We start from the raw sequence: 27,473 nt of genomic DNA, 5'->3' as shown, positions 1-27,473 counted from the left end.
CATTTAGCCTGGGACGGGGAGAGGGAGCTGCCCCTTCCATCCTCCCAGAAACAGGGCTGGGATCAGAAGCCAACATCCTGACCGGCTTACCACCAACCGACACTAGGGGGAGCTTCAAACCTCTCAAACAAATTAAGCTCTTTCAAACACTAATCACTCTCTTTTAGGAAAATTCTGGCTCAGATATTATGCGGCACTTAACAAGGTTGCATGAAATTTTTTAGGTAGTAGGTGCTCCTTCTGAAAAAGACTGGGTGGCCCTACTCTCATGGAGTTTCAGTGACGAAGCTAGACAATACATACAGGGCTGGAGGAACCACTAGGCGAGCTAGGCCTGTGCCTAGGGCGCCGAGACTTAGGGGGCGCCGTGGCAGACAGCAGAATTTTGAAAGGGCAAAAAGTGCCTTTTCAAAATTCTGCCAGCCCCCGACGCACCCTACCTCCCTCCAAAGTGCCACCCTCCCGACGCCCCCCCCCCCCCCCCGGTGGTCCAGCGGAGGGCCCGGGAGTGATCTCCTGCTCCCTTGGCTGCCACTAAGCAAAATGGCGCCAGAGACCTTTAGCCCCTACCATGTGACAGGGACCAACCAATGGCACCGGTAGCCCCTGTCACATGGTAGGGGCTAAAGGTCACTGGTGCCATTTTGGTTAGTGGCAGCCGAGGCCCCGGGAGTGGCAGATTGCTCCCGGGCCCTCCGCTGGACCACCACGGGGGTGTCGGGAGGGTGGCACTGGGGGGGGGGGGGGGATCAGGGCGAGTCGGGGGCTGGCTGCCTGTTGCGGCGCCCCCTAAGTCTCGGCGTCTGGTCTCTGGCTGCACCGATCTTCCTTTCTTCGGCCACGTGATCAGCTAGACCGGCTGCGCCGATTTTCTTTCTGTGTTTGTGTGTATGTGAGAAAGGAATGATGTTTCTGTGTGTGTGTGAGAAAGAAATGGTCCTTCTGTGTGTGTGTGTGTGTGTATGTGATATGCATGTACGAAAGGAATGGTGCTTCTGTGTGTGTGTGTGTGTGTGTGTGTGTGTGTGTGTATGCGATATGTATGTGAGAAAGGAATGATGCTTCTGTGTGTGTGTGAGAAAGGAATGGAGCTTCTGTGTGTGTGTATGTGAGATGTATGTGAGAAAGAAATGGTCCTTCTGTGTGTGTGTGTGTGTGTATGTGATATGCATGTACGAAAGGAATGGTCCTTCTGTGTGTGTGTGTGTGTGTATGTGAGATGTATGTGAGAAAGAAATGGTCCTTCTGTGTGTGTGTGTGTATGTGATATGCATGTACGAAAGGAATGGTGCTTCTGTGTGTGTGTGTGTGTGTATGCGATATGCATGTACGAAAGGAATGGTGCTTCTGTGTGTGTGTGTGTGTGTATGCGATATGCATGTACGAAAGGAATGGTCCTTCTGTGTGTGTGTGTGTGTGTGTATGTGATATGCATGTACGAAAGGAATGGTCCTTCTGTGTGTGTGTGTGTGTGTATGCGATATGTATGTGAGAAAGGAATGATGCTTCTGTGTGTGTGTGAGAAAGGAATGGAGCTTCTGTGTGTGTGTATGTGAGATGTATGTGAGAAAGAAATGGTCCTTCTGTGTGTGTGTGTGTGTGTATGTGATATGCATGTACGAAAGGAATGGTCCTTCTCTGTGTGTGTGTGTGTGTGTATGTGAGATGTATGTGAGAAAGAAATGGTCCTTCTGTGTGTGTGTGTGTGTGTATGTGATATGCATGTACGAAAGGAATGGTGCTTCTGTGTGTGTGTGTGTGTGTGTGTGTGTGTGTATGCGATATGTATGTGAGAAAGGAATGATGCTTCTGTGTGTGTGTGAGAAAGGAATGGAGCTTCTGTGTGTGTGTATGTGAGATGTATGTGAGAAAGAAATGGTCCTTCTGTGTGTGTGTGTGTGTGTATGTGATATGCATGTACGAAAGGAATGGTGCTTCTGTGTGTGTGTGTGTGTATGCGATATGTATGTGAGAAAGGAATGATGCTTCTGTGTGTGTGTGAGAAAGAAATGGTCCTTCTGTGTGTGTGTGTGTGTGTGTGTATGTGATATGCATGTACGAAAGGAATGGTGCTTCTGTGTGTGTGTGTGTGTGTGTGTGTGTGTGTGTGTGTGTGTGTATGCGATATGTATGTGAGAAAGGAATGATGCTTCTGTGTGTGTGTGAGAAAGGAATGGAGCTTCTGTGTGTGTGTATGTGAGATGTATGTGAGAAAGAAATGGTCCTTCTGTGTGTGTGTGTGTGTGTATGTGATATGCATGTACGAAAGGAATGGTCCTTCTGTGTGTGTGTGTGTGTGTGTATGTGAGATGTATGTGAGAAAGAAATGGTCCTTCTGTGTGTGTGTGTGTGTGTGTGTGTGATATGCATGTACGAAAGGAATGGTGCTTCTGTGTGTGTGTGTGTGAATGCGATATGCATGTACGAAAGGAATGGTGCTTCTGTGTGTGTGTGTGTGTGTATGCGATATGCATGTACGAAAGGAATGGTCCTTCTGTGTGTGTGTGTGTGTGTATGTGATATGCATTTACGAAAGGAATGGTCCTTCTGTGTGTGTGTGTGTGTGTATGCGATATGTATGTGAGAAAGGAATGATGCTTCTGTGTGTGTGTGAGAAAGGAATGGAGCTTCTGTGTGTGTGTATGTGAGATGTATGTGAGAAAGAAATGGTCCTTCTGTGTGTGTGTGTGTGTGTGTATGTGATATGCATGTACGAAAGGAATGGTCCTTCTGTGTGTGTGTGTGTGTGTGTATGTGAGATGTATGTGAGAAAGAAATGGTCCTTCTGTGTGTGTGTGTGTGTGTATGTGATATGCATGTACGAAAGGAATGGTGCTTCTGTGTGTGTGTGTGTGTGTGTGTGTGTGTATGCGATATGTATGTGAGAAAGGAATGATGCTTCTGTGTGTGTGTGAGAAAGGAATGGAGCTTCTGTGTGTGTGTATGTGAGATGTATGTGAGAAAGAAATGGTCCTTCTGTGTGTGTGTGTGTGTGTATGTGATATGCATGTACGAAAGGAATGGTGCTTCTGTGTGTGTGTGTGTGTGTGTGTATGCGATATGTATGTGAGAAAGGAATGATGCTTCTGTGTGTGTGTGAGAAAGGAATGGAGCTTCTGTGTGTGTGTATGTGAGATGTATGTGAGAAAGAAATGGTCCTTCTGTGTGTGTGTGTGTGTGTATGTGATATGCATGTACGAAAGGAATGGTGCTTCTGTGTGTGTGTGTGTGTGTGTGTGTGTGTATGCGATATGTATGTGAGAAAGGAATGATGCTTCTGTGTGTGTGTGAGAAAGGAATGGAGCTTCTGTGTGTGTGTATGTGAGATGTATGTGAGAAAGAAATGGTCCTTCTGTGTGTGTGTGTGTGTGTATGTGATATGCATGTACGAAAGGAATGGTCCTTCTGTGTGTGTGTGTGTGTGTATGTGATATGCATGTACGAAAGGAATGGTGCTTCTGTGTGTGTGTGTGTGTGTGTGTGTGTGTATGCGATATGTATGTGAGAAAGGAATCTGCCAGTTTAAAAAAAAATGAAATGTAATAATACATATACCTCAACTTTTGTGCTGGTAGCGCAACTTTTGAAAAGTTGGATGAAAGATGAAATTACTGAATTTTAAGCACCCCTCTTCTGGAAAATAAAATTTAACAAAGTGGGTAGAGACAAATACTAAAGCAAAAAAAAAAATTAAAGTATTTAAAATGTTCATCTCAGCAAAATCACAAATTTAAGATACTGATGCCAGGTGGGGTTTTTTTATTATTATTTTTTTAAAGCACAATTTAAGCATGAAGCCTAGAATAGTTCCAATTTGAAACAGTTTTGCTTTTTTTTTTTTTTTTTTTTTAAGCCTTTAGAAAATGTATATTTTTAAATGACTAAGACTGGAATCTTCCCATGTAAAAGGAAAGTTGAATAAGGATGTCTTTCTGTTCCATATCTCCCACATGAATAATCATACGACTGATAGTTTGAAGAAAGACACTTGCTTTATTGCCTGAAAGCGTAAAACAAGAGAAGCTGTACGGTGTAGGTGGCTGTCCCTTGGGAGGACAGAACCTGAAGGAAGGGTGTCATGTCGCCTTCTGATAGGAATGTGGTTTTCTTATTTAACGGTTGGGAGCATCACTTTCACTTTTAAGCCTGATGCTGCAAGTCTGCAAGTCTGAAATGCTGCAAGTCTGAAAGCTAGGTGCTTCTGTGAGAGTGTAATGTGTATGTGAGACGGGGAGGCTGCTTTGTGTATGTGGGACAGGGAAGGTGCTTCTGTATGTGTGTGGTGTATATGTGAGTCAGGGAGGGTGCTTGTGTATGTCAATGTGTGTGTGCGAGAGAGATGGAGCATATTTTTGGCTGGCTTCTGGCTGTGAGAGAGGGCATGTGTGTGTGATCGAGCCTGTTTGTAAGTGAGATAGAACATGTGTTTGATTGAGAGCTTATGTGTAAGGGAAATAGAGAGAGCATGTGTGTGATTCAAAGCCTGTGTGTAAGTAAGAGAGAGCGAGAGCATTGTGTGATTGAGAGAGACTGGCCAGAGAGGTGACATGTGTATGTGTGAGAGAGACTGATCAGGGAGACGACTGGTATGTGTGTACTTGTGTGTGAGAGAGAGACAGAGAGAGAGAGACTGGTTGGGGAGATGATTGGTGTGTGAGAGACAGAAACTGGTCCTGAGGGTGTGACTGGTGTGTGTGTGTGTGTGTCTGTGTGTCTGTGTGTGAGAGAGAGAAGAGACTGGTTGTCATCCCTAAGGAAGAGGACTGTGAGGACAGCTTCAGCAGCTACTGCTGCTTCTGGTGTGGCCTGCAAGGGAAAGGAGTAGGAGAACTGCTGGAGAGGGTAAGTAAAGGTGGCTTTTTAAGTTCATTTTTCTTGATTGACTACCATTTTAATTATTGGGTAGTATGTGATGTGTCTGCTGTTTGAAATATTTTATTGGTGTTTGGTAAAGCTTTCAAAATTTGCATGAGTCTTTAATTATTGGATATTCTATTCATCAGCTCTTTTGAAATTATTTTATTTGTATGGTTTTATAATTATGATTAATGATTTATATATCTTGATTTTATTGATTTGTTTCACGAGGAATGGTGAAATTTTTATTTTTCCATTGTTACACTGTATAGAGTCTGGCATGATGCGTTTTACAGTTCAGTTTTTGTCTGCATATTTCTATTTATACTTTATGTGACTTTATTCTGTATTTGGTGAGGGTCTGTCTCTGCTCTGTGTGTGTGACCTTGATGAGAGATTCTGCTAGCATATAATGTCTGTATAGGGATCTATAGCAATCGGGTTTGTTTTGTTTCCTCAGTAGGTGGTATATTGGTATTCTAGGACCCAGTGTAATATTTACCCTTGCTTTTTCACAGGTAGGGTTATTGTTGTTTGAGTCCTTGGTGTTATTACTGTTATGTTATGATGGGATTGCAGTATAGATTTTGAGTGTCTTTTTTGCGGGGTGTTGTGTTAGTTCACAATGTGCCTGGCAGTGGAAGGTGTTTGTGCTGCTGTTACTGTGAGGTGACACCAGAATTTGAAAATATCTTTTAGTATGATGAGCTGTAAGGGAAACATCCAAGCTCCATTGTTTGGGGGAATTTCAGAGGATGCACAGAGTTACAGAACTGGAGGTGCAGGATTTGTATTGACATTCTGTCCCTTCCTATATATTCCTGACTTCACTCTCATAGCCAGATAGAATTAGTTGAATGAGGCCATCAAATAATTTTATAGTGTGAAATTGGCCAGCTTTTTAAAATTACGCAGAAGACCCTTTGGACTTTTTTATTAACACTTTTTATTTTTATAACCAATTTTAAAGCAGGATCCATGCTATAGATGTGGGTGTGATGAAGAAATGTCATTTTGGCTCCCCCCCCCACCAACAATTCTTCTGTCTAGAGACGCCACTGATTTCTGTGACCTTAAGCATTAGTACAAGAAGGATTAAGGGGGGGATGCTAGAGAGGCACACAAATGCATTGGCCCCCGGGCGCCGGAGACCCTTGGTGCGCCACTGGGTGCGAGCCATATGGGGCCGCAAGCGGTGGCAAAAAGGAGTGGAGATTTGGCAGGCCGCGAGCAGTGCTCGACCTGCTCGTGACCCAGAAAACCACATAGTCGGCGAGCGTGATCGAGAATGAGGTAGGAGTCAGGGCCGAGACCGGGGGGTGGCGGCACGACCCGGGGGGGGGGGGGAAGGGAGAAGGCTCGCCTAGGGTGCCAAATCCCCTTGCACAGGCCCTGAATACATAGCTAGCATCCCAGCTGAGGTAAAAGAGACCTTAAACACATTTGAGTTCACCATCAAAGAGCACTTTGGGACCTATGCTAGCGGCATTTTGGCAAAGCAGGCTGCCTGCAATCTAAGATGTGGCCCGGTGGAAAGTCCCAGGGCTTTTAGCTACCACTTAAAGTAGACTTTCTTTCATGGTGAGCCCTGTGCCACCGAAGTAGATAGGATCACTCTCCAATACTAGAGATGTGAATCGGAACTGAAATCCGAACCGATTCTGGTTCCGATTCACATCTATAGAGATGTGAATCGGAACTGAAATCCGAACCGATTCTGGTTCCGATTCACATCTCTATCCAATACCTCTTTTTTGAGTCTCTTCCCCCATTCTGCAAACTCCCTTTATCTCCACGGGGAGGCGCCCTTAAGTTTCCTCGTCGAGGAAGTAGAAAAGCTATATGTCATTTGTCATAAAGGAAAGTCTGCCCCTAAGGAGCAAAAGACAGATAAGAAGAAGGAGAAGAACCAAGTGTTCACCATGAGTCAGAGTCCAGACATACACTTTGAAACTAATCCCCTTTCTTCTTACCGTAAGTTCTTGATAGAGTCCTATGGGAATAGTGCTGGTTAGAGAGAAAAATGTACGTAGCACTGGATAATAAACCCCTGACATTGCTTCAAATTCCCGGCGTACTGGGGAGTTGCAGGCAAAGGAACAGAGGGGCAATTCGTAGCCATTAGAGTGGGTGGAACCACCATGGGCAGTGTCAATGCAGCTGGAATGGCTGGGGATTCTAGCTGGGGATTGAGATGTTCCATGGATGCTGTCAAAACCTTAAGAAAGCATGGTTGTTCCTGGACCTTGTAGATTAACTCCAGCGAGGCCTGAAGGGCAGTGGCCTCCGCAAGGTCCATGGCCTCGGTAATCTGTTGTGGATGTGGAACCTTAGACTGAGGGGGAGTTGGCGCTGCCTGTAGGGAGGAGCCCTACAGGTCCCCACCGTTAGCAGGCGGAGCTGGCAGAAACAGAGGCCCAACTGGAGCGTTGTCAATACGAGTCCACATTACTCTCAGGTTGAGCCCTCAGGTGCTGGGGCTGGCTGGTCTTAGGTGCAGGCCTCTGTGGAGGTGAAGATCCATCCAGATGAAGTTGTTGCAGGCCACCTCGGAGAAGGAAGTAGCATCAGGAAAACAGTAGTCAGGACAGGCAGCAGTCAACAGGGTCAGGCTGTAGTCAAGGCAGGCAGTGTTCTTGCAGAGACGTAATTCAGGCAGTGGTCTGGACAGGCGGCATTCAGTCAGAAGTGGAAGCAGGCAGTGTTTAGGGGCAGGCAGAGGTCAAATAGAGTCGAGGTCCAATCCAATGTCAAGCCAGAGTTCCAATCCAAATCAATGGTCTGAAGTCAAGCCAGAAGTCCAATCCAAAGAGACCAGGAACAAGGAGGAGAAGGGAGAATGAGGGATGACTGGGGCAAGATGAGATGCAGAAGACAGAAGGAAAGACTGACCATGAAGACATGAACCCAGGAGCCAACCCGACTGCCTAGGAACCAAGAACAGGACACAGGAACGATACACAGCGGAAATCAGGAACCAGGAACAGGCAAAGTACTTCTCCAGAGGAGTTGACCTGTTGCCGAGGCAAGGAAGGGCACGTCATTTTAAGCATCGCACATCAAGTTTTTTGGTTTATATATATAGGCTTCTTGCAGCTGCTTCTTTGAGAGTGTGTCAGGCATTGGAGAGAGGAGAGAAGGTGAGTAGAGTTTGTGGTTGGAGGTGATGGAAGATATTTAGTGAGTTCTGAGTGCTGTGTCTTCTGTTTAGTGTTTCTCATCTGTTTCCCTGTACCTTTGTCTTTTATGTTCTTTGCTGGAGTGAAAATTTTTGTTAGTTTGTCAAGTTTGTCTGTCTTTTTGTGTGGTGGTGGTGGTGGTGGTGGGGAACTGGATTGAGAGTGAGAGGCATGGGGAGAAAGGAAAGAAAAGGCATGAGGAGGGGAAGGAGGAAGGAAAGGAGGAGGGAGGAAGTGGGCAGGAGTGGTAGGAAGAAGAGGAAAAGGGGCAGGGACAGGAGTAGAGATAGGGAGGAAGGAAGGGACAGGAGGAAAGGCAGGTGAGTGCCGCGGGAGGATGACAGCAGGCTAGGGGTATACAGAGAGGAAGGGAGTTTGCAGGACAGGTGCAGGAGTGGGGAGAAGAAGGGAGGGGAGCGGGGCGTGGGAGCTAAAAGTGCCCGGATAGTTATTTTCTTTGTTACGGGAAAGTGTTGGGGAGCAGGGGGGGGGGGGGGGGAGAAACCTTGTCACACAGCTCCACCCACGGACATTCATCCGCCAATCAGAGGAGAGCGTTCAGTGACCAATCACGAGCTGCTTTACATCCCCCGCCCTCCCGGAAGTGTGCGCGGCGGCGGTCGCAGGGCTGTCTGTCTGTTGTTGTTGCCGCGGTGACGTCTCTCCCGCCTCTCAAAATATTTACCCGCCGTGGCCGTGTCCTCTGGTCCCGGCGAACGATGAGCGGCGGCGGCGGCGTCGTTTCAGCCAGGGCTGCGGGCTCCCCGCTGCACAGCCTGCGGAGGCGGGACACTCCGGCCCCGGCTGCCACCTCGGCTCAGCTCATTATAAAGGGTAAGGCTGGGAGGTGCTGCTGCTGCGCGGCGCTCCAGGAGTTGGGGGAAGCTGATTTATTTGGTAGAAACTTTCGTTTTATGACTTCATGTGGGTGGGCGTGTGTAACTATTTCAGACCAGCACTGCGTGCAGATTTGGCCGAGAAGACTGCAAGAAGAGGCAGAGGGCCCCGGGTATTAACCACTTCCTCTTCAGACACAAAATAGAAGGAAGCCCTTATTATATCTGATCCTGGGCGGAGAGAAGTTCCCATGAGCCAAAACTTATCAGCAGTGATATTGCAAGTAGCCGTTATGAGGCTCCCATAAAGGATATATTTGACGATTTTTTTAAAAAATTACTTTAGAGTTTGATTGAACTTCTGAAGACATATTAAGGTTGGAAATGTTTTAGACTTCCTGCTTAGCCATTTCTCGGTAAAGCGGTCAGAAGCTGTTGTGCTGACTCTGCTCCAAGCCCATGCAGGGATAACATGCAAAAGATGGCTCTTGCATAGACAACATGATGATAAACTTGGGGAAGGAGGGGGGTTTTGGGTTTAATTTTTATTTTGCAGGAATGCATAACGTAAGAAGAAGAAACATCACAGGGTAAAATATAAAACAACTTGATCGACATCATACAATAATAATACAATACAGATATAATCAGAATATAAACATCAATTCGCATCTTTTAAAATACTCCCAATAGGTAGAAACCTAAGATGGCATCAGCTTGGACGGCTGTGCTCATTGCTGCTCATGAGTACTTCAGATTTCATGTATTTTGTTTCCTTTTTTCTTGGTATGGTCAGGAAGAGAAGGGTCTTTGCTTTCCATGCTAAAGGACCATTGCAACAACCCACAGCAAACTCGCCACGGGTTTCTGCATGGGTGTTTTTTGTGCTAAATGCATTATTACATACACTGAAGATTAGTGTGGAAAAATCTCATGAACAAACCCGTGGCAGGTTTAGCTTGACTATATGTAAACAGTTGTAAAGGAGGAAATTATCTATATTAACAGGCAGTGCAGGAAGCTATAATAACAAGGAGATTGGATTGTGCGGGTTTTTTAGTGTCTGGGTCAGGGAAGAAAAGTTAAAGTGCCTGTCTGGAGGTGAAGAATAGCAGCAGCAGAAGCCTTACAGCATGGCAGAAAAGAGAGGTCGCAGAGGGAACAGGCTGAGAGAAGTTGGTTTCTTGCTGAGGAAGAGAGGAGGGCCCGAGAGGAGCAAGTTGTCCTGGCTTAAGCTGCTCGCGGAAGGGCTAGCAGGCCTGAGGACAATGCTGCTGGAAATGCTATAGAGGCTGATAGTGCTTACCTGTAGACTGAGCTTCAAGGCTATTCTCTGTCTGAAGAAATCCTTTAACAGACTGTGGACATGCCATTCTGGGCCTGGTCAAGCTTCTCAGAGCCTTACCCTTCCATTTAGCACCATCATTTTAAACAGCCAAGAATCTATGCAGCATTTTCCATACTTCCTGGCAGCTGCTATTTTAGCTTCTACATGGTTGGAGTCAGATTATGAAGGGATTAGACATTGCTCTACCCACTTTCTGTCTCACTCCTGGATCACTAAATTCTTTACTGTCTTATGAAAGGGGAAGGCTTTCGCTCTCAGAATCAATTGTGGGTTTCCACACGCTGATAATATATCTGAACAATGCTTCTAAGATGGTATTTTTTAACAATGTCCACGGCTGTTTCACACTCTTAACTTTTGTAGCTGCACCTTTCAGGTTTGTTTATTTTTTTTAAACTATTTTTCTCATTTTATCAAAGTTTAGTGCTAGAGCTGTGGATTTACTTATTGTCCCCCTTCCAATCATTAATTCAAATGTGATTATGCTATGCACATTATTGCCAAGTGGCCCCACCACCATTACCTCTTTCACCAAATCCTGTGCTTCACTGAGAGTTAGATCTAAAATATCTCCCTCTCTCATAGTTTCCTAAACCAATGGCTCCATAAAACTGTCATTTATTCCATCCAGGAGCTTTATCTCTCTAGCATGTCCTGATGTTTCACTCACCCAGTCAACATTGGGGGGGGATTGAAATATCCCAAATTTCTCTTAGCATTTCACTGTCTCTCTCATCATTTTTGGCCAGGTGGACAGTAGTATACTCCTGTCGCTATGCTTTTGCCCAACACACAAGAGATTTCTACCCATAAAGATTCAATTGTGCATTTAGTCTCTTGCTGGATCTTTATCCTGTTGGACTCTATGCCATCCCGGACATAAAGCGCCACCCTGCCACCAAGTTGCTCTTCTCTATCATTGCGATATAATTTGTACCCTGGTATAACTCTATCCTATTGGTTATCCTCTTTCCACCATGTCTCTGAGATGCCAATTAAGTTTGTCATCATTCACTGCTATACACTCTAATTCTCCCATCTTACTTAGACTTCTGGCATTAGCATACAAACATTTCAAAGTGTGTTTTTTGTTTGTATTAACATTCTGCTTTTCAATTGACAGGGATAAATTGGAATCTTTTAGCTCCGGTGTGTCTTTAATTATAGACACTTGGACTACTTTTCTTATTATTGGAACCTCTCTTTTTGGGATGCCTTAACTCTAATGCTTCATTAGTATCTTTTGAAGATACCTCCCTCCGAACCATGCACTGCTAAGTGACTGTCTGCTTTCCCCATTGATTTAGTTCAAAAGCTGCTCTATCTCCTTTTTAAAGGTTAGCGCCAGCAGTCTAGTTCCATCCTGGTTAAGGTGGAGCCCATTCCTTTGGAAAAGATTCCCCCCTTCCCCAAAAGGTTCTCCCATTCCTTACAAAACTGAATCCCTCTTCCTTGCACCATAGTTTAATTAGTATTTTAGATTTAATTAATGCATGTGATTATTTTATATTTCTTCCTCGCTTATACTTTCCTTTATGAAGTAATATTGTTATGTATTTATAATTTTATTTTCTGTGTTTTATTTTTTTGATTTTTTGAACATTGTATAAACCGTTGTGATGGATTATATCTTAATGATGGTATATAAAACTTGGGGGAAAAAAAATCATTTAATCCAGTGTGTCACCAAAAATTTGACATAGCAAGCCTATGCTTTCTATAATAGCCACATGTGCTTGCTGCTTGAGGAGACTGCAGAGTAAGGTGCTTAAAATTCCTCATCACTGCTCCTTGTTGGTGCTTTTTCCTCAACCCTAGCAATCACTACCACCACCACTCCAAGCCAGAAATGTTGCAGGAATGCTGTTTCTTCCCCCCCCCCCCCCCCCTTCCCTGCTTCTTGGAGTTAGTTTTTCTCTGTAGCTTTGTTTTTAATTTATGGTCTTATATTCTGTATTAGATAAGGGTCCGTCTGCATTCTGCATGTTTGACAGAGGTGAGGGATTCTGCTAACTAGGATGTAGATTCTGTGTAGTTATCTAGAGCAATCTGGCTTTCTTTGTTTTTCTGACACTAAGTGTTCTGTGTTCTATATTTGCAGTCTTGTTTTTTCATAGGTAAGGTTGTGGGTGTTAGTGCTCTTATGGTATGGCTGGTATGCTATATAATTTCTAAATGTCTTTTTAGCAGGTTTTCATGTTATTTCACAAAGCATCTGGCAGGGAAGGGATTTTGAAGTACTATTACTGAGGGGATAACAGAATTTGAATATATTTTTTGTATGATGAGTTGAAAGGGGAAATTTCCAAACTCTGCTCTGTATAAACTCCAGAAAAGGTCAGAACTTTCTGAGGTTGACGGTGAAGTTCATGAGAGATTGTATCGAAAAACTGTGTGCTGTATATGCAGATCAGTCCCAGATTTCTCATCAATGCAGTAAGCAAAGATTTAAATTTTTATGATTAAAAAAATATTTTCCTAGCGTGTAGCCAGATGGGCTCAGGACCAGTGGGTTATGTGCTCCTGTGCTAGTAGATGGGAGACAGATTCAGATTTCAAAGCTGACGTCACCCTAGATATACCCCTGAACTGACATCAATTCCTCAGTATCTCTGTCTCCTAGCAGATGCGGACACTATCCCACACACTAGCACAGTGTTAGGAAAATTACAAAAGAAGATAAATTTACCTTAAGAAGATCGAGCCCCACTCTCCTGCTGTGATACCTAAGGGTTCCTCCCCCAGTCGAGAATTCCTGAGGTGATCTCCGATATCCTTCAGAGGTGTGCCTTGGTCCGGTAGCCAGTTCCCGGCGTGGACTTAGCCCCCATAGTGGCTGAAAGGCCTCTTCCCCCCCCCCCCCCCCCCCCCCCCCCCCCCCCCCCCCCCCCCGCAGCTGGAGACCGTCCGACACACAAGCGGTAAGTGCCGAGACCAGGTAAGAAGGAAACTTTTAAATTCAGGTCTCTGGTCTCCAGAGCTTGGATTGCTGTACAGACTCTTCTTCTGGCGAGTTAAAGGGGAGCACCGATCAGGTTGAGCAGACTTGGTTGGGCTAGGCCCTGATCCGGTGCAAGGGTCCACATGTGTGGAGACCCTCGGGGGGGCGCCATCATACACACGGGGGTCGTCTGTGCCATCTACCCTTCTCGTCGGCAGTATGCGCAGGGCAATCCAGTGGCCGATGCGCATAACTTATGCACATCCCATAAAGTCGCGCGCATACCTGTGCGCACAACTCTGAACTGCGCGCTCAACTGAGCGCATTCCGTGTGCATAATCACGGTCGCGCACAAATACATGTGCACATTAAAGCTAATTACTTGTGTGCCTAGACATAGATTCAATGGCACCGGCGTCCAAGAAGGCCAGAAGGCACTCTTCGCACAGCCTGCCACTGGAGTCCACTGAACTGGAGTCCTGTGTGTGTCAGCATTGTGAAGAAGCCGAGGGGGACCAAAACCTGGTCCTTCACTGTTTGAGGACGGGTCTGGAGCCACTACATACGATAGCTCCCCGGACCTATGCAACTCAGAGATGACTTCTCCACAGGAGGGCACCTCAGGGGCCCCTATTCTGACTCCCCCTGGGATTACATGGACCCAGGGACCTTCTCCTGGTTAGATTTTTCCAAGGGCTGCAAGCAAGCCTTTTGTACAGGCACAATCAGCCCCGGCTGCAACACAGGCTCAACCCCTGCCTGAAGCACAAAATCCTCCTGGCCTTACTCAAATGCCTCGCCTAACTAAGAATCTCCTGGACAGGGACCTGGACACCTCAGATGATGATGAAAGAAGAACCCCATCTTGGTGTCCCATCGTAAAGCCTTATGCTACTTCCCGATGATGGAAGCCATCCAGGAACTGATTGACCTGTAGTGGGTTGCCCCGGACACCAGCTTTAAAGGAGGTCTGGCCTTGGAAGCCTTAATCCCTCTGGAACCAGTGGCCAAGGAGTGCCTGCGCTTTCCAAAAGTGGACGCCGTGGTCTGTACTGTCTCAAAGCGAACAACCATTCCCGTTGAAGGAGGGGCTGCATTGAAGGACACTCAGGACAGAAGATTGGAGTCCATCCTTAAGCAGGCCTTCAACGCAACAGCAATATCACTGCAGATTGCTTCCTGCTGCGCACTGGTGGCACGTTCCTGCTTGCTCCTCGAGAGAGAGGCAAATAACTGCAGAACGTATACTCCAGTCTCAGAGTGCCACATGCCAGTCAGATTTTTAGGATACCACAGTTTCCATCAACAATAGCTATTTACCAACATCTGTATAAAAGAAACCAACTGACAGATTCAGTTTCGTTCATAGTTCCAGCTTCTACCCTCCACATGCAGAAAAGTCCATTATACACAGTGAAGCCAAATGGTATTGCCTATATGCTCTGAATCCTTCAACCAAAAAGTCTACAACTCCCAAAAATCTCCAGGAAGATTGCTTGTTCACTTAAAACACCCAGAATAAATCTACTCCAGTACAAAGAAAGGAAAACCACAGACCGAGTACCTCTTGTAGTTACAAGAGCTGGAAAAATGAAGAAAAATCATAAGACCTCCAACCACTTCTCCTGAAGAGTGACACATTGAAATAAATATTCTCTGCTCCACCAGTACTGACTTTAAGGCAGCCACCACATTTACTTATTTATTTATTTGCAAAAATGTATAGCCCGCCATATTACCAAATAAGTAAAAAGAAAACTTCTAACATAGGAATAAGCAAGTCCAGTCCTTGAGTGTTTCTAGTCAGTGGGGTTTTTATGCTATCCACAGTGAATATATGCATGAGATGCATTTGCATGCAGTGGAGGTAGTACATGCACATACATCTCCATACATAGTCAGTGTGGCTATCTAGGGCAGTGGTTCTCAACCTTTTTTCTGCCGGGACACACCTGACAGATGGTTCTCACATGCGTGACACACTGACCCATGATCGTCACAGGGCTAGATGTAAAAGTACAGTTTGCATCCACGGGAACGCCCCTGATCCACAATAATGGATGTAAAGCAGAATTATGACATTCCCCATACAACTCACCCTACAAAAAAGATGTTCTGGTGTCATCTCAGTAACAGCAACTCAAACTCCTTCTACTTTCAGGCTCAACAGCCCTACTTATGAAAAGACAGCAGTTTACCACCAATGCATGTCCTCTTGAGAAAACACAACAAACAAGACTGATAAAACACTTACATGCTAGTAAAATATCTCTGTAACAGACACAGAACCGACCTAACATACTCCCAGGATCTGTAGTAATGCACATAAACTAATCAGCACACAGTTACACCTGTATTATGGAATACACTCAGACAGGAGCAACCCTATCTATGAAAAGGCAACACTACAAATATTAAATCAGGCCCTAAAAACCAGTACACCTCTTATTAGGAAAACAGAACTAGCAAGCAGCTATAGATCCCCACACAGAAATAATTGTAAAACTATACTAATAAGCAGAATAAATGTTTCACAACAACTATGAACAGAATAACATCCAACAATTAAAAACTCATAAAAACTATTAAAAATTCTCCAAACACCAATAAAATATTTCAAAAAAAGCAGACACATCACATAATATTAAATAATTAAAATGGCAGTCAATCAAGAAAAATAAACTTAAAAAGCTACCTTTACTTACCCCCTCCAGCAGCTCTTCTACTCCTCTTCCATGCAGGCTGTAGCACACACCAGAAGCAGCAGTAGTGGCTAAGCTCTATACTCATGGTCCTCTTCCTTAGGGCGACTCAAAAAAGAACTCAGACAATTTCCATCAACATTAAATCCAATACGAAAAAAGGAAATGTCAATCTCCAAACAATTTTATAACAGTTCTGCCGTTTCCCGCTCTCTGGCCACGGCTTCGTTAAGAGAAATGGTGCCGGTGGCCCTTTGCCCTTATGTGACAGGGCAAAGGTAGCGCCGGCGCCATTTTGGTTCCTGGCTCCCGACGTCACGAGTGCAGGAGATCGCTCCCAGACCCCCGCTGGACCCCCAGGGACTTTTGGCCAGCTTGGGGGGGGGGCCTCCTGAACCCCACAAGACTTGCCAAAAGTCCAGCGGGGGTCCGGGAGCGACCTCCTGCACGTGTGACGTCGGGAGCCAGGAACCAAAATGGCGCCGGCGCTACCTTTGCCCTGTCACATAAGGGCAAAGGGCCACCGGCGCCATTTCTCTTAACGAAGCCGTGGCCAGAGCGGGAGATCGCGCCGGGACCCCCCCTCCCCACTGGACCCCAGGTAATTTAAAACACTTTGGGGGGGGGTCGGGAGGGTGGGGGATTTGTTTTAAAGGTTCGGGGTGGGTTTTAGGGTTGTTTTGGTGTGCCGGTTTTCCCGCCCTCCCCCAAATAATTCCCGTGCCCTATTTAACGATACAACACAAATGTCCCTGACGATAAATCGGGGGCATTTGTATTGTATCGTGCACTCTAACGATTTTGGACGATTTTAAAATTATCTAACGATAATTTTAATTGTTCAAAAATGATTCACATCCCTACTTATTACTTTTATATGCAATCCAGAAAGTCTAAGAAAGGACACCTGTTTGTCTCAGAATCAGACTGCTTTATTTTCAGACATTTCAGGCTTAGCAGTTAAGAGTAAGATAAATGCATGTCTCTAACATCCTTAACACAGCAAAGGTTTATACTGAATAACGCTCTGCATCATTAGTAAACATAAACATATTAGAGATTTCAACCTGCTTTAGGTATATTAATAAATGTAGTTAGCTAACTAGCCCCACAACTTTAGGAGATTGCTCCAGGGTGAAACGAAAGTAGTCTCTGGCAGGAGGTCTCAGAGACAGTCTTTGCTGAAGACAGCTTGTGGCCTTGGTTCCTGTCATTTACTGGGCTAAGGGGCTTGTCTCAGCCCTGGAGAAGTGAAGTCAGTTTCAATATGGGTAGCCAGATAACAGGCAGGACTCTCTTACGTGTAGACTTCTGTAACTCTTCTGCTTTGTAGCAGAGAGGGATGGGATGATGCCTCTGGCATCGTCTTCTGCTGGTCGCCCCCTCTAACCCTCTCTCCCTGCTTTTAATAGCCCAGACATGCATATGTAAACAGCTCATGCATAAGCAGCAGGACGAACAGGGTTGTTTCTTCATTTCAGAACACTAGCCCCCCCCCCTGCTCTATTGAGGAAGGGGGAGCACCATGCTCCTGTTGCATGGTGCCCTTGGATGAGGGTCTTGTCTTGGTCCTGTCACCTCTTGACCAGCACTACTCTGCCATGTCAGTGCTTTCCTGTCTGATAGACTGTCTTTCATCTTTGAGCAGATTTGTCGTTTTTGCCTTTTGTGACCTGTCTCTGTCCTGGGAAGTCTTAGCTCATGTTTAATGGGAAGAGGTTATAGTTCTAAGTTAAACAAGGGAATCAGATAATGTATTGTTCTGGTCAAAAATTCCCCATCTTGTATGTCAGTGTCCCTTGTATGAAGTCTGCATCCTTCTTGTGGAGTAAATATTTGTATTTTACAATGAAACCTAAGATATCAGCCTATATTCTTGAGGGGAAAAGAGTACTAGAAGGGCTCAGAGCACACTCCGCTCGACATCTGCAAAGTGGTCCTTTAAGACATATGTAAAGCAGCAACTTGGTCCTCACTGCACACCTTCACATCTCCTTATTGTCTCCAGCAACAAGCCAGGTCAGATGCATCTATGGGACAGGAAATACTGCATTACACTATTGGCTCTTAGGACTGTCCACCATTCACAGGGATCGACTGAATAACCACAAGAAGGACTGTCACCTAGTGCCATACCAAACAGTGTGCCTCATCTTCCCTAGCTTGGGACTCCCAGACAGTATGGCTAATTCAGCCTGCTTATCGATGGGGGAAAAAAGCAAATTTTCTTACCGTAAATGGTATTTTCCGTAGATAGGATGAATTAGCCATGCATTCCCACCCTCCTCCCTAGACGGTCTCTAATCTTTTCTGCCAGCTCTGTATGTTTGGGGAGAAGTTCCCGCTTCGGGCTGCTGCGGGACGTCCAAGACAGCATGGCTAATTCATCCTGCTATGTACCGAAAACACTGTTTACGGTAAACAAACATACTTTTACCTATCTTCTTAACCTTACAGATTGCTACTTAACTGACATGTGACAATTTCCAATTAAGATTGCCTGGCCTGCCATGTATATCATAGATTTTAAGTATACCAGACATGAACTTAGTTGCATTGCATATTGCTTTACAAGTCATGTCTAAGCATGCATTTATTTTCCTATATTCCCAGGCTGCATCTTTGGACAGTTCAGATGTTCATCTATTAATTATTCTAATACTATTCACTCAAAGAACAGGGTAAAAAGAGGAAGGAGTACAGCTAAGCAACTAGTTAGCTCACTATTTGTCTTGGAAACGGAGTGACCCTACAGCCATACGTCAAAAGGGGCGAGTTGAGCTAATGCCGACTTTTCCCAACAGAATGCATGGAGATATGATATAGTTCAGAGTTCTCTAAGAAAAACAGAACCACAACTCCCTGCATGCAATGTGCTAAAACCAGGATTGGCTTGTCACATGATGCTATATGATCACTGTTATTAGAGATTTGTCACTAGGGGAGATTCATGTGTAGAATCAGTACATTAAAAGACAATTGTTGGCACATTGATATTGTATTCTTTGTTGATAAGTATACATTTGAGATGCCTGCTATCAGTATTACAGCAAATGGAGTAAATTCATCATCATGTCACACAAAGAAAAACAGATTTGGTTGACAAGTGCTCTACATTTCAGGACTCACTTTAGGTCCAACCACCCTCCCTTCCTTTTCATCCTTTTACTGGTCTCAAATTGGAAGTAGGAAGCTTTGTAGAAACTACAGGTAGAGTCGCTGAAAGCCCTGTGGTAGCAAGCACATAAGCTGGTTTATCCCTTGTAGCCTATTATTTCAAAATCTGTTGCTGTTAGTAATTTTCAGTCACTGAGTCTTATGTTTTCTGTTACTACAAAAACTGAAGTCTTTTTTTGCTGATTTTGTCCCTACAGATCTTGGAGAAATTCATTCCAGGCTGCTAGATCACAGACCATTTATTCAAGGAGAAGCACGATACTTCATTAAAGAATTTGAAGTAAGTCTTTTTCGTCAGTTGTATGTTTGTTTTTTCCCTTTGTTAAATATAAAGTTTCTTTATGACATGCAACAAATTCCAAGTGCAGTTATTTATACTAAATTTTCCTAGTAAAGATTAATGGATTATGAGTGACTTTTACCATATATGTGGAGATGGGATAGGGAATCGCATGCATACTGATTAGATGAAAGAGCCAAGTTGTCTATTTGAATATAAACCCTTCCATAATAAAATAATTTCTTTACAAAAATGAGACATTTCAGTCCTTGTGATTTGCCTGCCCTGTGACTTTGGAATATCTAATTAGAAGTACAAATTAACTTTTTTATATATTCTGCTGTTACACAAGAAGAGGTAGTTAGAGAGCCAGAGTTTCTTTCAGGGCTAGCTTGTTGTCTGATGCATCTTTATCTGAGGGACTGCTGTGATTAGGCCGCTCCTAAAAGAGGCTAGTCTGGACCCCACAGATCGTGCCAATTTTCGTCCCATTTCTTCATTACCTCTATTAGCTAAGGTTATTGAAAAAATTGTTCAATCCCAGTTACAGGAGTACTTAATGGATAACAATCTTTTAGACAGTTCACAATTTGGCTTTCGCCCACGTCACAATACTAAATGTCTTTTGCTTTCTAGTTTTGATTCCATTCGTCAAGGTTTTGACTCGGGGATACAATGCCTCCTGGTGCTGCTTGATATATCCTCAGCCTTTGACACGGTTAACCACAATCTGTTACCTGGCCATCTGCAAAGTTTAGGGATCTCCCCTACGGTCTAATCTTGGTTTTCTTCTTTCCTCTGACCACTATTACCAGGTCAGAATGGGTCACTATTCCTTTAATCTAGTCCCTTTACCAATGGGTGTTCCTCAGGGTTCTTTGCTCTCCCCTACTCTGTTTAATATTTACTTGATCCCTCTCTGTTCTTTCTGGGTTAGGGGTCACTTTTACTTCAACTATTAATCAAGCTTTCAGGACGTTGTCTTCCTGATTGTTTTCCCTCATCCATTCATTAATTTTGAACAGACTTATCTCTTAACGTAAAAAAACCCTGAGATCCTGATCTTATCCCACTCGCCCCTGGGAGAATCCCCTACCAGTTTTCTGTTTGAGGTGCATTCTATTGCTATCCAATTAAGCTCCTGTAACCTGGAGGTGGTAGTTGACTCCTCATTCCTGAACATATCCAGATCAGTCCAGACAAGCAGGTTTTATTCATCCCTACCAGCAGATGGAGGTAGAGAACAAAACTTTGGGCACTGCCACCTGCAGTCCCTCAGTATTTCTCTACCTCCAGCAAATGGTAGAGGTGCTAACCCTGCAGGACTGACTGGATATTTTAAGGAAAATTGCTCCCCGAGATGACTGGCTCCTGCAGAAGGGTCGTCCCTTAGGTTGAGCCGGGCGAACGGGGGGTTGGATGCCCCTGGCCAGCTTCAGCCCGCAGCTTTTCAAGAGAGAGGAGCTTCGCCCGCTTATACCACAGGTGTTGGAGGAGCTGGGGATTAAGCTAACCCTGGAGGATTCAGATGCTGAAGGGGTTAATCCGGTTCTGGATGGCCTACGGAGACCCCCCCCCCAGTGCTTTCTCAATTCCGAAGAAAATCCAGAAATTGATCAACCGAGAGTGGGATTCCCCCAACTTGGGTCTGCGAGTTGGCAGAGTGATGTCCAAGCTTTATCCGCTTCTGCAGCACTATCTGGATGTTCTCAAGGTCCCGAAGGTGAATGCAGCAGTTTCAGCAGTCACTAAGAAGACCACTATTCTGGTGACTGGAGCTTCCGTTCTGAAGGATGTTCAGGATCAGAAGTTGGAAGTGCATCTCAAGTGAGCTTTTGAGGTCCTGGGGCTCAGCTTTGGGCGGCAGTATGTGCAAGTCTGATGCAGCGGGCCTGTTTGTGTTGGATCCAGAAGCCGCAGGAGCAGTCGGCCTTCGGGACTAATTCCCCAGTCCAGGCGGCCTGCCTGGAGGCAGGGGTTACCTATGGCATGGATGCCTTGTATGACCTGGTGAGAACCACGGCCCGCGCTATGGTGTCTGTGGTGGTGTCCAGACGGGGCTATGCAACTGGTCAGCAGATCTGTCATCAAAATCGCAGCTCTGTAATCTGCCCTTCCAGGGGAAACTGCTGTTTGGTGAAGACCTCGATCGTCTGAAGTCGCTGTGAGAGACAAAGGGCAATAGACTGCCAGAGGATCGAAAGTCTGGCCGGAAACCTTTCTCTTCTCAGCCTCGCTTTCAGGTCCAGATGTTTTCGTCAGGGAAGTGGACCAAGATCACTTCGACCGGTGGGTGTTGAGCGTGGTGAGAAATGGCTGCGCCTTTTAAACTTTCTCACCCACTGTGGTCGGTCTTTCCCGAAGCAAGCGGGCAGGAGTCCAGGGAACGCTTCAGCGGTTGTTAAGTCTGGAGGCAGTTATACCGGTGCCAGTGTCCGAACAGGGACAAGGCAGATATTCCATCTATTTTGTGGTGCCCAAGAAGGAAGGCACGTTCCAACCTATCCTAGACCTGAAGAAAGTCAAGCAGAGTTTGAAAGTACCACGTTTTTGGTTGGAGACATTGTGCACCGTAATTGTGGCGGTAGGGGGAGGAGAGTTTTTGGCGTCTCTGGATCTCACCGAAGCTTATCTGCATATCCCCATCTGTCAGGAGCACCAGAAGTTTCTCAGATTCATGGTTCTGGGAACAGCACTATCAGTTTTTGGGCTTGTCTGGACTGATCTGTGTATTACAGGAACGAAAATTAGCAGGTAAGAACCAATTTTACTTTATTAATGCAGTCTCACATTTAGTCAGTAGTACAATCTGCTTACTACAAGCTCCATCTTTTGCGCTCATTGAAGCCTCTTCTTTTGACCTGCAATTTCCGGACAGTGACACAATCTCTGGTTTTGTCCTCTTTGGATTATTGTAAATTCTTTTTGCTAGGTTTGCCAAAATCCCATCTTCAAGCTTTGCAATTAATCCAAAATTCAGCAGCTAGATTGATTACTGGGTCATGACTGTGCGAACCCATTTCCCACAATTCTAGCTGATCTACATTAGCTACCTATTATCTGGATATTGAAGTTTAAGGCTTCTATCTTTGGTATGGAAGACCATTCGTGGAAGTGCTCCAGCATGTATTATATCGTTAATTCGCTTATTTCGCCCTTTCTGTAATTTGCGATCATCCACTCAACATATGCTAGAAATTCCTTCATTAACACAAGTGCTTCTGGTGACTTCTCGTCATCTGATCTTTAGCGTTGCTGGGTCCATTCTATGGAACGAACTACCTGCGTTCATTAGATCAGAGAATGATTGGCTCCATTTCCATAAATTGCTAAAAACTCATTTCTTTAATCAGGCATTCCCAGATAGAACATGACCCAGTGGGTTTGTTCCACTATTTTCACGTTTATGTTGTCTTCTTTTCCTGATGTATTAAGTTTTAATGTACTGATTGGTGTTATTGTATTGTATCTGTACAATATTTTATTTTGTTTTCAAATTATTGTTGTACTCTATTATGCAAGAGTTTGCTTTCCGCTGAGATCTGTGGATTAGCGGAATACAAATTTTCAAAATAAATGTATGTCAGCTTCTGAAAAGTTCTCTTGGCTATCATTATGGAAATACACCCTTGCTTTTTTACAATAATGGATATGTGCAATGTCAAAAGCAGCTAAAGGCCCATTTATTTAAACAAGCATATTATTCTATTCAATAGGTCGATATCTCCCGGATAGTAGGCAATAATATCAGTTTTCAAATTTAGGCATGCTGAGTGCATATAAGCAGTTATAAATTATTGCTGGTTTGTATGCAGCTGTTTTGTCGTGATTTATTTTTTTTTGTAAGATGTTTTTTATAAATGACTTCTTTTTTTTTTTTTTAATTGTAAACCGCTTTGGACCTTGTGGCTTTTACATTTTTTCAATAAAATGTGTATTCCAGAGCAGTATCTTTTAGGCATGATTCTGTCCTGTAGGATAGTGGATCTCAACCGATTCCTTGGAAATTCCCCTGCCAGTCTAGTTTTCAAGATATCTGCAATGAACATGCATGAGATTTATTTGCATACACTGCCTCTGTTGTATGCAAATATGTCTCATACATATTCATATTATATATATATATATATACACTAAAAACTCAACTGATTTGGGGATCCCCATGGATCAGGTTACTTGCAAATACTGAATTCAGAAGAGGGCATACTTTAAGTGTCACTGGAAAATCCGATACAATGTGAACCCATTGTTTTATATATCATGCCAGCTACTGTCTCTGTATATGTAAATGAGCTACTGTCAGTGTTTAAGCTCTGTTTATTTTATTTTTTCTTGTACAGCCTCTGCTATAGGTCCCAGTCCTGATGACTGTTCCTTGCAATCATATTTCATTCTAAATATAGTGGTACCTTCTTTATTCCGCTTTAACTGAATTGGCCTCTCTATGCTCTTTCACCATAAGAGTATTTCTGCTCCTGTAGGCTTTTAAAATAATGGTTACTACACCTTTTGATTGTAACCACTGTGTTTTAGTTAAGAGACACATTCACCAAATCTGTGGCAACAATACAGTTTTACTGAGAGCACCACAACTTCTGGGTTTGCAAACCGAAGTTAACCACACTGTATTCTGTCAAGCCTCAAATTTGAAGAGTCAGCCAGTATATTAAAATCTGTAACAGGAATAGGCAATACCGGTCCTTGAGTGTCACAAGCTGGTTGGGTTTTCAAGATATCCATATTGAATATTCATGAGATGTATTTGCATGCACTGCCTCCATTGTATGCAGAGGCATCTCTTGAATATTCAGTATAGATATCCTGAAAACACAACTGGCTTGCAGCAGTCAAGGACTAGATTTGCCCACCCCAGATCTATAATCTCTTGCTCTTTTTAATTGAAGGTAAAATTATTCATTGTTGGAACCAAGGTTAAGGACATGGTTATCCATTTTATAAGCAAGAAAGAGGGTCCCCCATCAAAAAAATAGCCTGCAGTAAGTACATATTCAGTTAGACATAGACTCAAAAGACATGAAGGACTTAGCCTTTCTTTGGGATACACCTGGTGAATAATTACAAACAGTAAAAAGTTCATTTGATTTGGAATTTAACTGGTCTTAGTCTTAAAAATCCAGAGACTGCATGTCTGAAATAGGTTGAGCAGAGTTTGTTGATGTGACATCTGATGCTGCTGTAGAGGGGCTATTAACTGAGAAAATTTTGCAGCCTTGTCCAGCTCCCACTGTTTTCATGTCATCTCATTTGACAATTAGGTTCCTATGAGGAAAACACATTATGGAACTAATAGTTGTTAAATCTGAATCTAAAAACAAAGTAAAAAGAAGGTTGCCATTTAGATGGGGGAGATTTTGTGCAAAAGCAGTACATGAACATAAAACTCTTACATGCTTCCTACAAGATAAAAAGGCAGAAAGTCTTTGGTTTATGTGTGACACAGAAGGTGAGACTATTTTTGTGATGATAAACTGGGGTTTTTTACTTTTTAAATAAAAACTTGAGACCTGCCGAGTGTTTTGCATCTAGTGAAAGCAGGTTTCCTCCAGTAGATGGTGCTGTTTGATTACTTGATCTCTTGAAACAAACACCTAAGAAGTTGAAACATTGCTTGGCTCTCCCCTCTTTCCCCCTCCTTCCAAGACAGATGCATTGTTAAATAAGTTGCATTGTTAAATAGCTGCACCTTTCAGGTTTTTGGGGGTTTTGGGGTTTGTTTTTTTTAATTTAAACTATTTTTCTCATTTTATCAAAGTTTCCCTTTTGAAGGTTTAATTTAATTTAATTTATTTTAATTTAATTTATCATCACAAAAATAGCCCACCCTTCCTCACTTCGCCCTTCTCCTACCTTTTTCTCCCCCCTCACCTCATACCTTTTTCTCCCCCCCTCACCTCGTTCCCTTCCCTCTGCTCGCCACTCCCCCCTCTCCTCTTAGCACTCCTAAATTGCTTATTTCTTAGTGTCTTCCTTTTGTACATATGTATATATTTACAAACCTCGTTGATTATTTAATGCAAATTTCCCCTTGTTATTCACACCCTCATTTATTCATTTGTTAACTTGTTTTATTTGTTCAATGTAAAGAGCCATGCCTGGCGTTTGTTTGTGTTACACTGTAAACTGATATGATATCCTGGATGAATGTCTGTATATAAAAAAAAAAAATTAAATAAATAAAATAAAAAACACGAGAGCCGTGGATTTGCTTACTGTCCCCCTTCCAGTCATTAATTCAAATTTGATCATATGTGCTGAAATGAATGCACGGCATGTGACTGCCTTGAGCGCTGAAATGAATGCACGGGCATGGGCGTTCATTCACTGCCGGCGGGGGCCGTGCATTCATCCAGGCAGAGGGAGCCGGCGGCGAAAACGGCCTCCGGCTCCCTCTGCCTGGATGAATGCACGGCCCCCGCCGGCAGTGAATGAATAAATGCCTGTGACGTCACGGCATGTGACTACCTTGAGCGCTGAAATCGCACGGGCATTCATTCACTGCCGGCGGGGGCCGTGCATTCATCCAGGCAGAGGGAGCCGAGGCCGCTTTCGCCGCCGGCTCCCTCTGCCTGGATGAATGCACGCCCACCCGGCCGCCTTGAGCGCCGAAATCGGGAGGAGAGGAGAAGGGAGAAGGGACTACCGTAGCAGGCCCGAGCCTTGCTACTTTTTCGGGTTTTTTTTTTGGTTTTTTTTTGCTTCGGGAGGAGGGGACCGGACTGGGGCTGCACCGGAGACCAGACGGGCTGGACCGGAGACCGGACGGGGCCAGGGCAGGTAAGCGGGGGCTGGGGGAAAGTTTGCTGAGCATCGGGGAACATAACTGTCCACTTCCTGGTACCTGTCATTTCAAATGTCATTTGAAATGACATTTGAAATAACAGATACCAGCGCGACCGTGAAGCGTTAGGCCCGCGAACCCAGGATACTGTATAGGCGCTCTATACAGTAAAATGGGTTGCGCGAGCCTAACGCTTGCCTAAGGCTTCGCAGCCGCGGCATGCATTTGCATGCAATTAGAAGAGAGTATCGAGCGCTAAGTGAAGAGAACTGTGCGTGCGGGGAGGAAGGGTGCGCCTGGCAATGCCGCACTCTTTCTACCGCGGTCTTAGAGTATCGATCTGTTAGTGTTTGTTTTCTCTGCTCTGCTTCTACTGTTGTGCCAGATCATTTTACTATCTGGAGATTCCCTGTCATTGGGAGGTCACAGAATATTATTTCCCTATGCTGTTGTGGATATTTACTAAGACTGTATACTTTTTGTATTTGGGTGTTATAAAGATTTTGGGGGTGTTTTTCTGTTAAACTTTCAAGACAAGACAGATATTTGTGGATCATGAATGGAAATGTTTACTTTTTTCTTTATTATGGATGAGTGGTGGGTTCCCATATCTATCTATTTTTATTATGCTACTTATATTATCGCTTGGGTTCCCTAGGATGCTATGGTAACCAATTTGAAGTTTGTTTCTATGAATATGGAGGATATTAACTCCTTCAAGAGGAAAAACGTTTTGTAGATTTCTCAAATGTTTGTAGGCTATCTTTCTCCAGGAATCTCACTTGGAGTGTAAGGAAACATTGAAACTATTTTGGGTTTTGAAGTTATTGCATTTTCCCCACCAACAGGGAAAAAAACGGTGGTGTAATACTCTTTAAGAAATCTCTAGATGGTATATTTCTTGCACAAGAATTCAATAATGCTAGAAAATGGGTGAAAGTTTTTAGTGGATTTGGCTGGCTTTAAACTAGTTATGTATTAATGTTTATCCCTGCTGCAGATGCTCCTGACTTTTTTTTTTTTTTTTTTTTAAACATCTGGCTTCTGCTGTGGCAGACAAAGGGGATTTGCCATCTATTCTGGGGGGTGTTTTTAATATTCTCTTAGACCTTAGTTTTGATAAGAAATCTAAGTTTTGGGTAAGGAAAACTAGGTCTTTGTCTGTGGTGCACTCTGATTTCTGAAATTGGTTTGTCTGACCCATGGCATCTGCAGCATCTTTTGGATCATGAGTTTATTACTCTCTTCCTCATTAGTCATACATTTGGCTTCAAATTCCTTGGTACCCTATGGTACTTCATACTAATAGAATATGTTGGTTTCTAATCGCACAGCGGATTCCTTCATATATTTC

General features: G+C 44.1%; 1 protein-coding gene across 2 annotated transcripts in view; it reads left to right on the top strand.

The window, feature by feature from the left end:
* Positions 1 to 8,618: 8,618 nt before the first annotated feature.
* BLOC1S5 (biogenesis of lysosomal organelles complex 1 subunit 5) overlaps positions 8,619 to 27,473 on the top strand; it is an 87,434-nt gene continuing 68,579 nt past the window's right edge. Inside the window, exons 1-2 of one of the 2 annotated variants that reach the window (XM_029590630.1) lie at positions 8,619 to 8,870; positions 19,238 to 19,320. In XM_029590630.1, coding sequence (XP_029446490.1) covers positions 8,756 to 8,870; positions 19,238 to 19,320 — 198 coding nt within the window. In that variant the 5' untranslated portion in view covers positions 8,619 to 8,755. The remainder of the gene's footprint in view (positions 8,871 to 19,237; positions 19,321 to 27,473) is intronic. The other variant, XM_029590631.1, reaches the window with a different exon arrangement.

This window comes from Rhinatrema bivittatum, chromosome 2 (genome assembly GCF_901001135.1).
Source record: "Rhinatrema bivittatum chromosome 2, aRhiBiv1.1, whole genome shotgun sequence".
NCBI classification, from domain to species: Eukaryota; Metazoa; Chordata; class Amphibia; order Gymnophiona; family Rhinatrematidae; genus Rhinatrema; species Rhinatrema bivittatum.
Note: the sequence above shows the minus strand (reverse complement) of the source record. Positions and strands in the feature narration are given on the sequence as shown.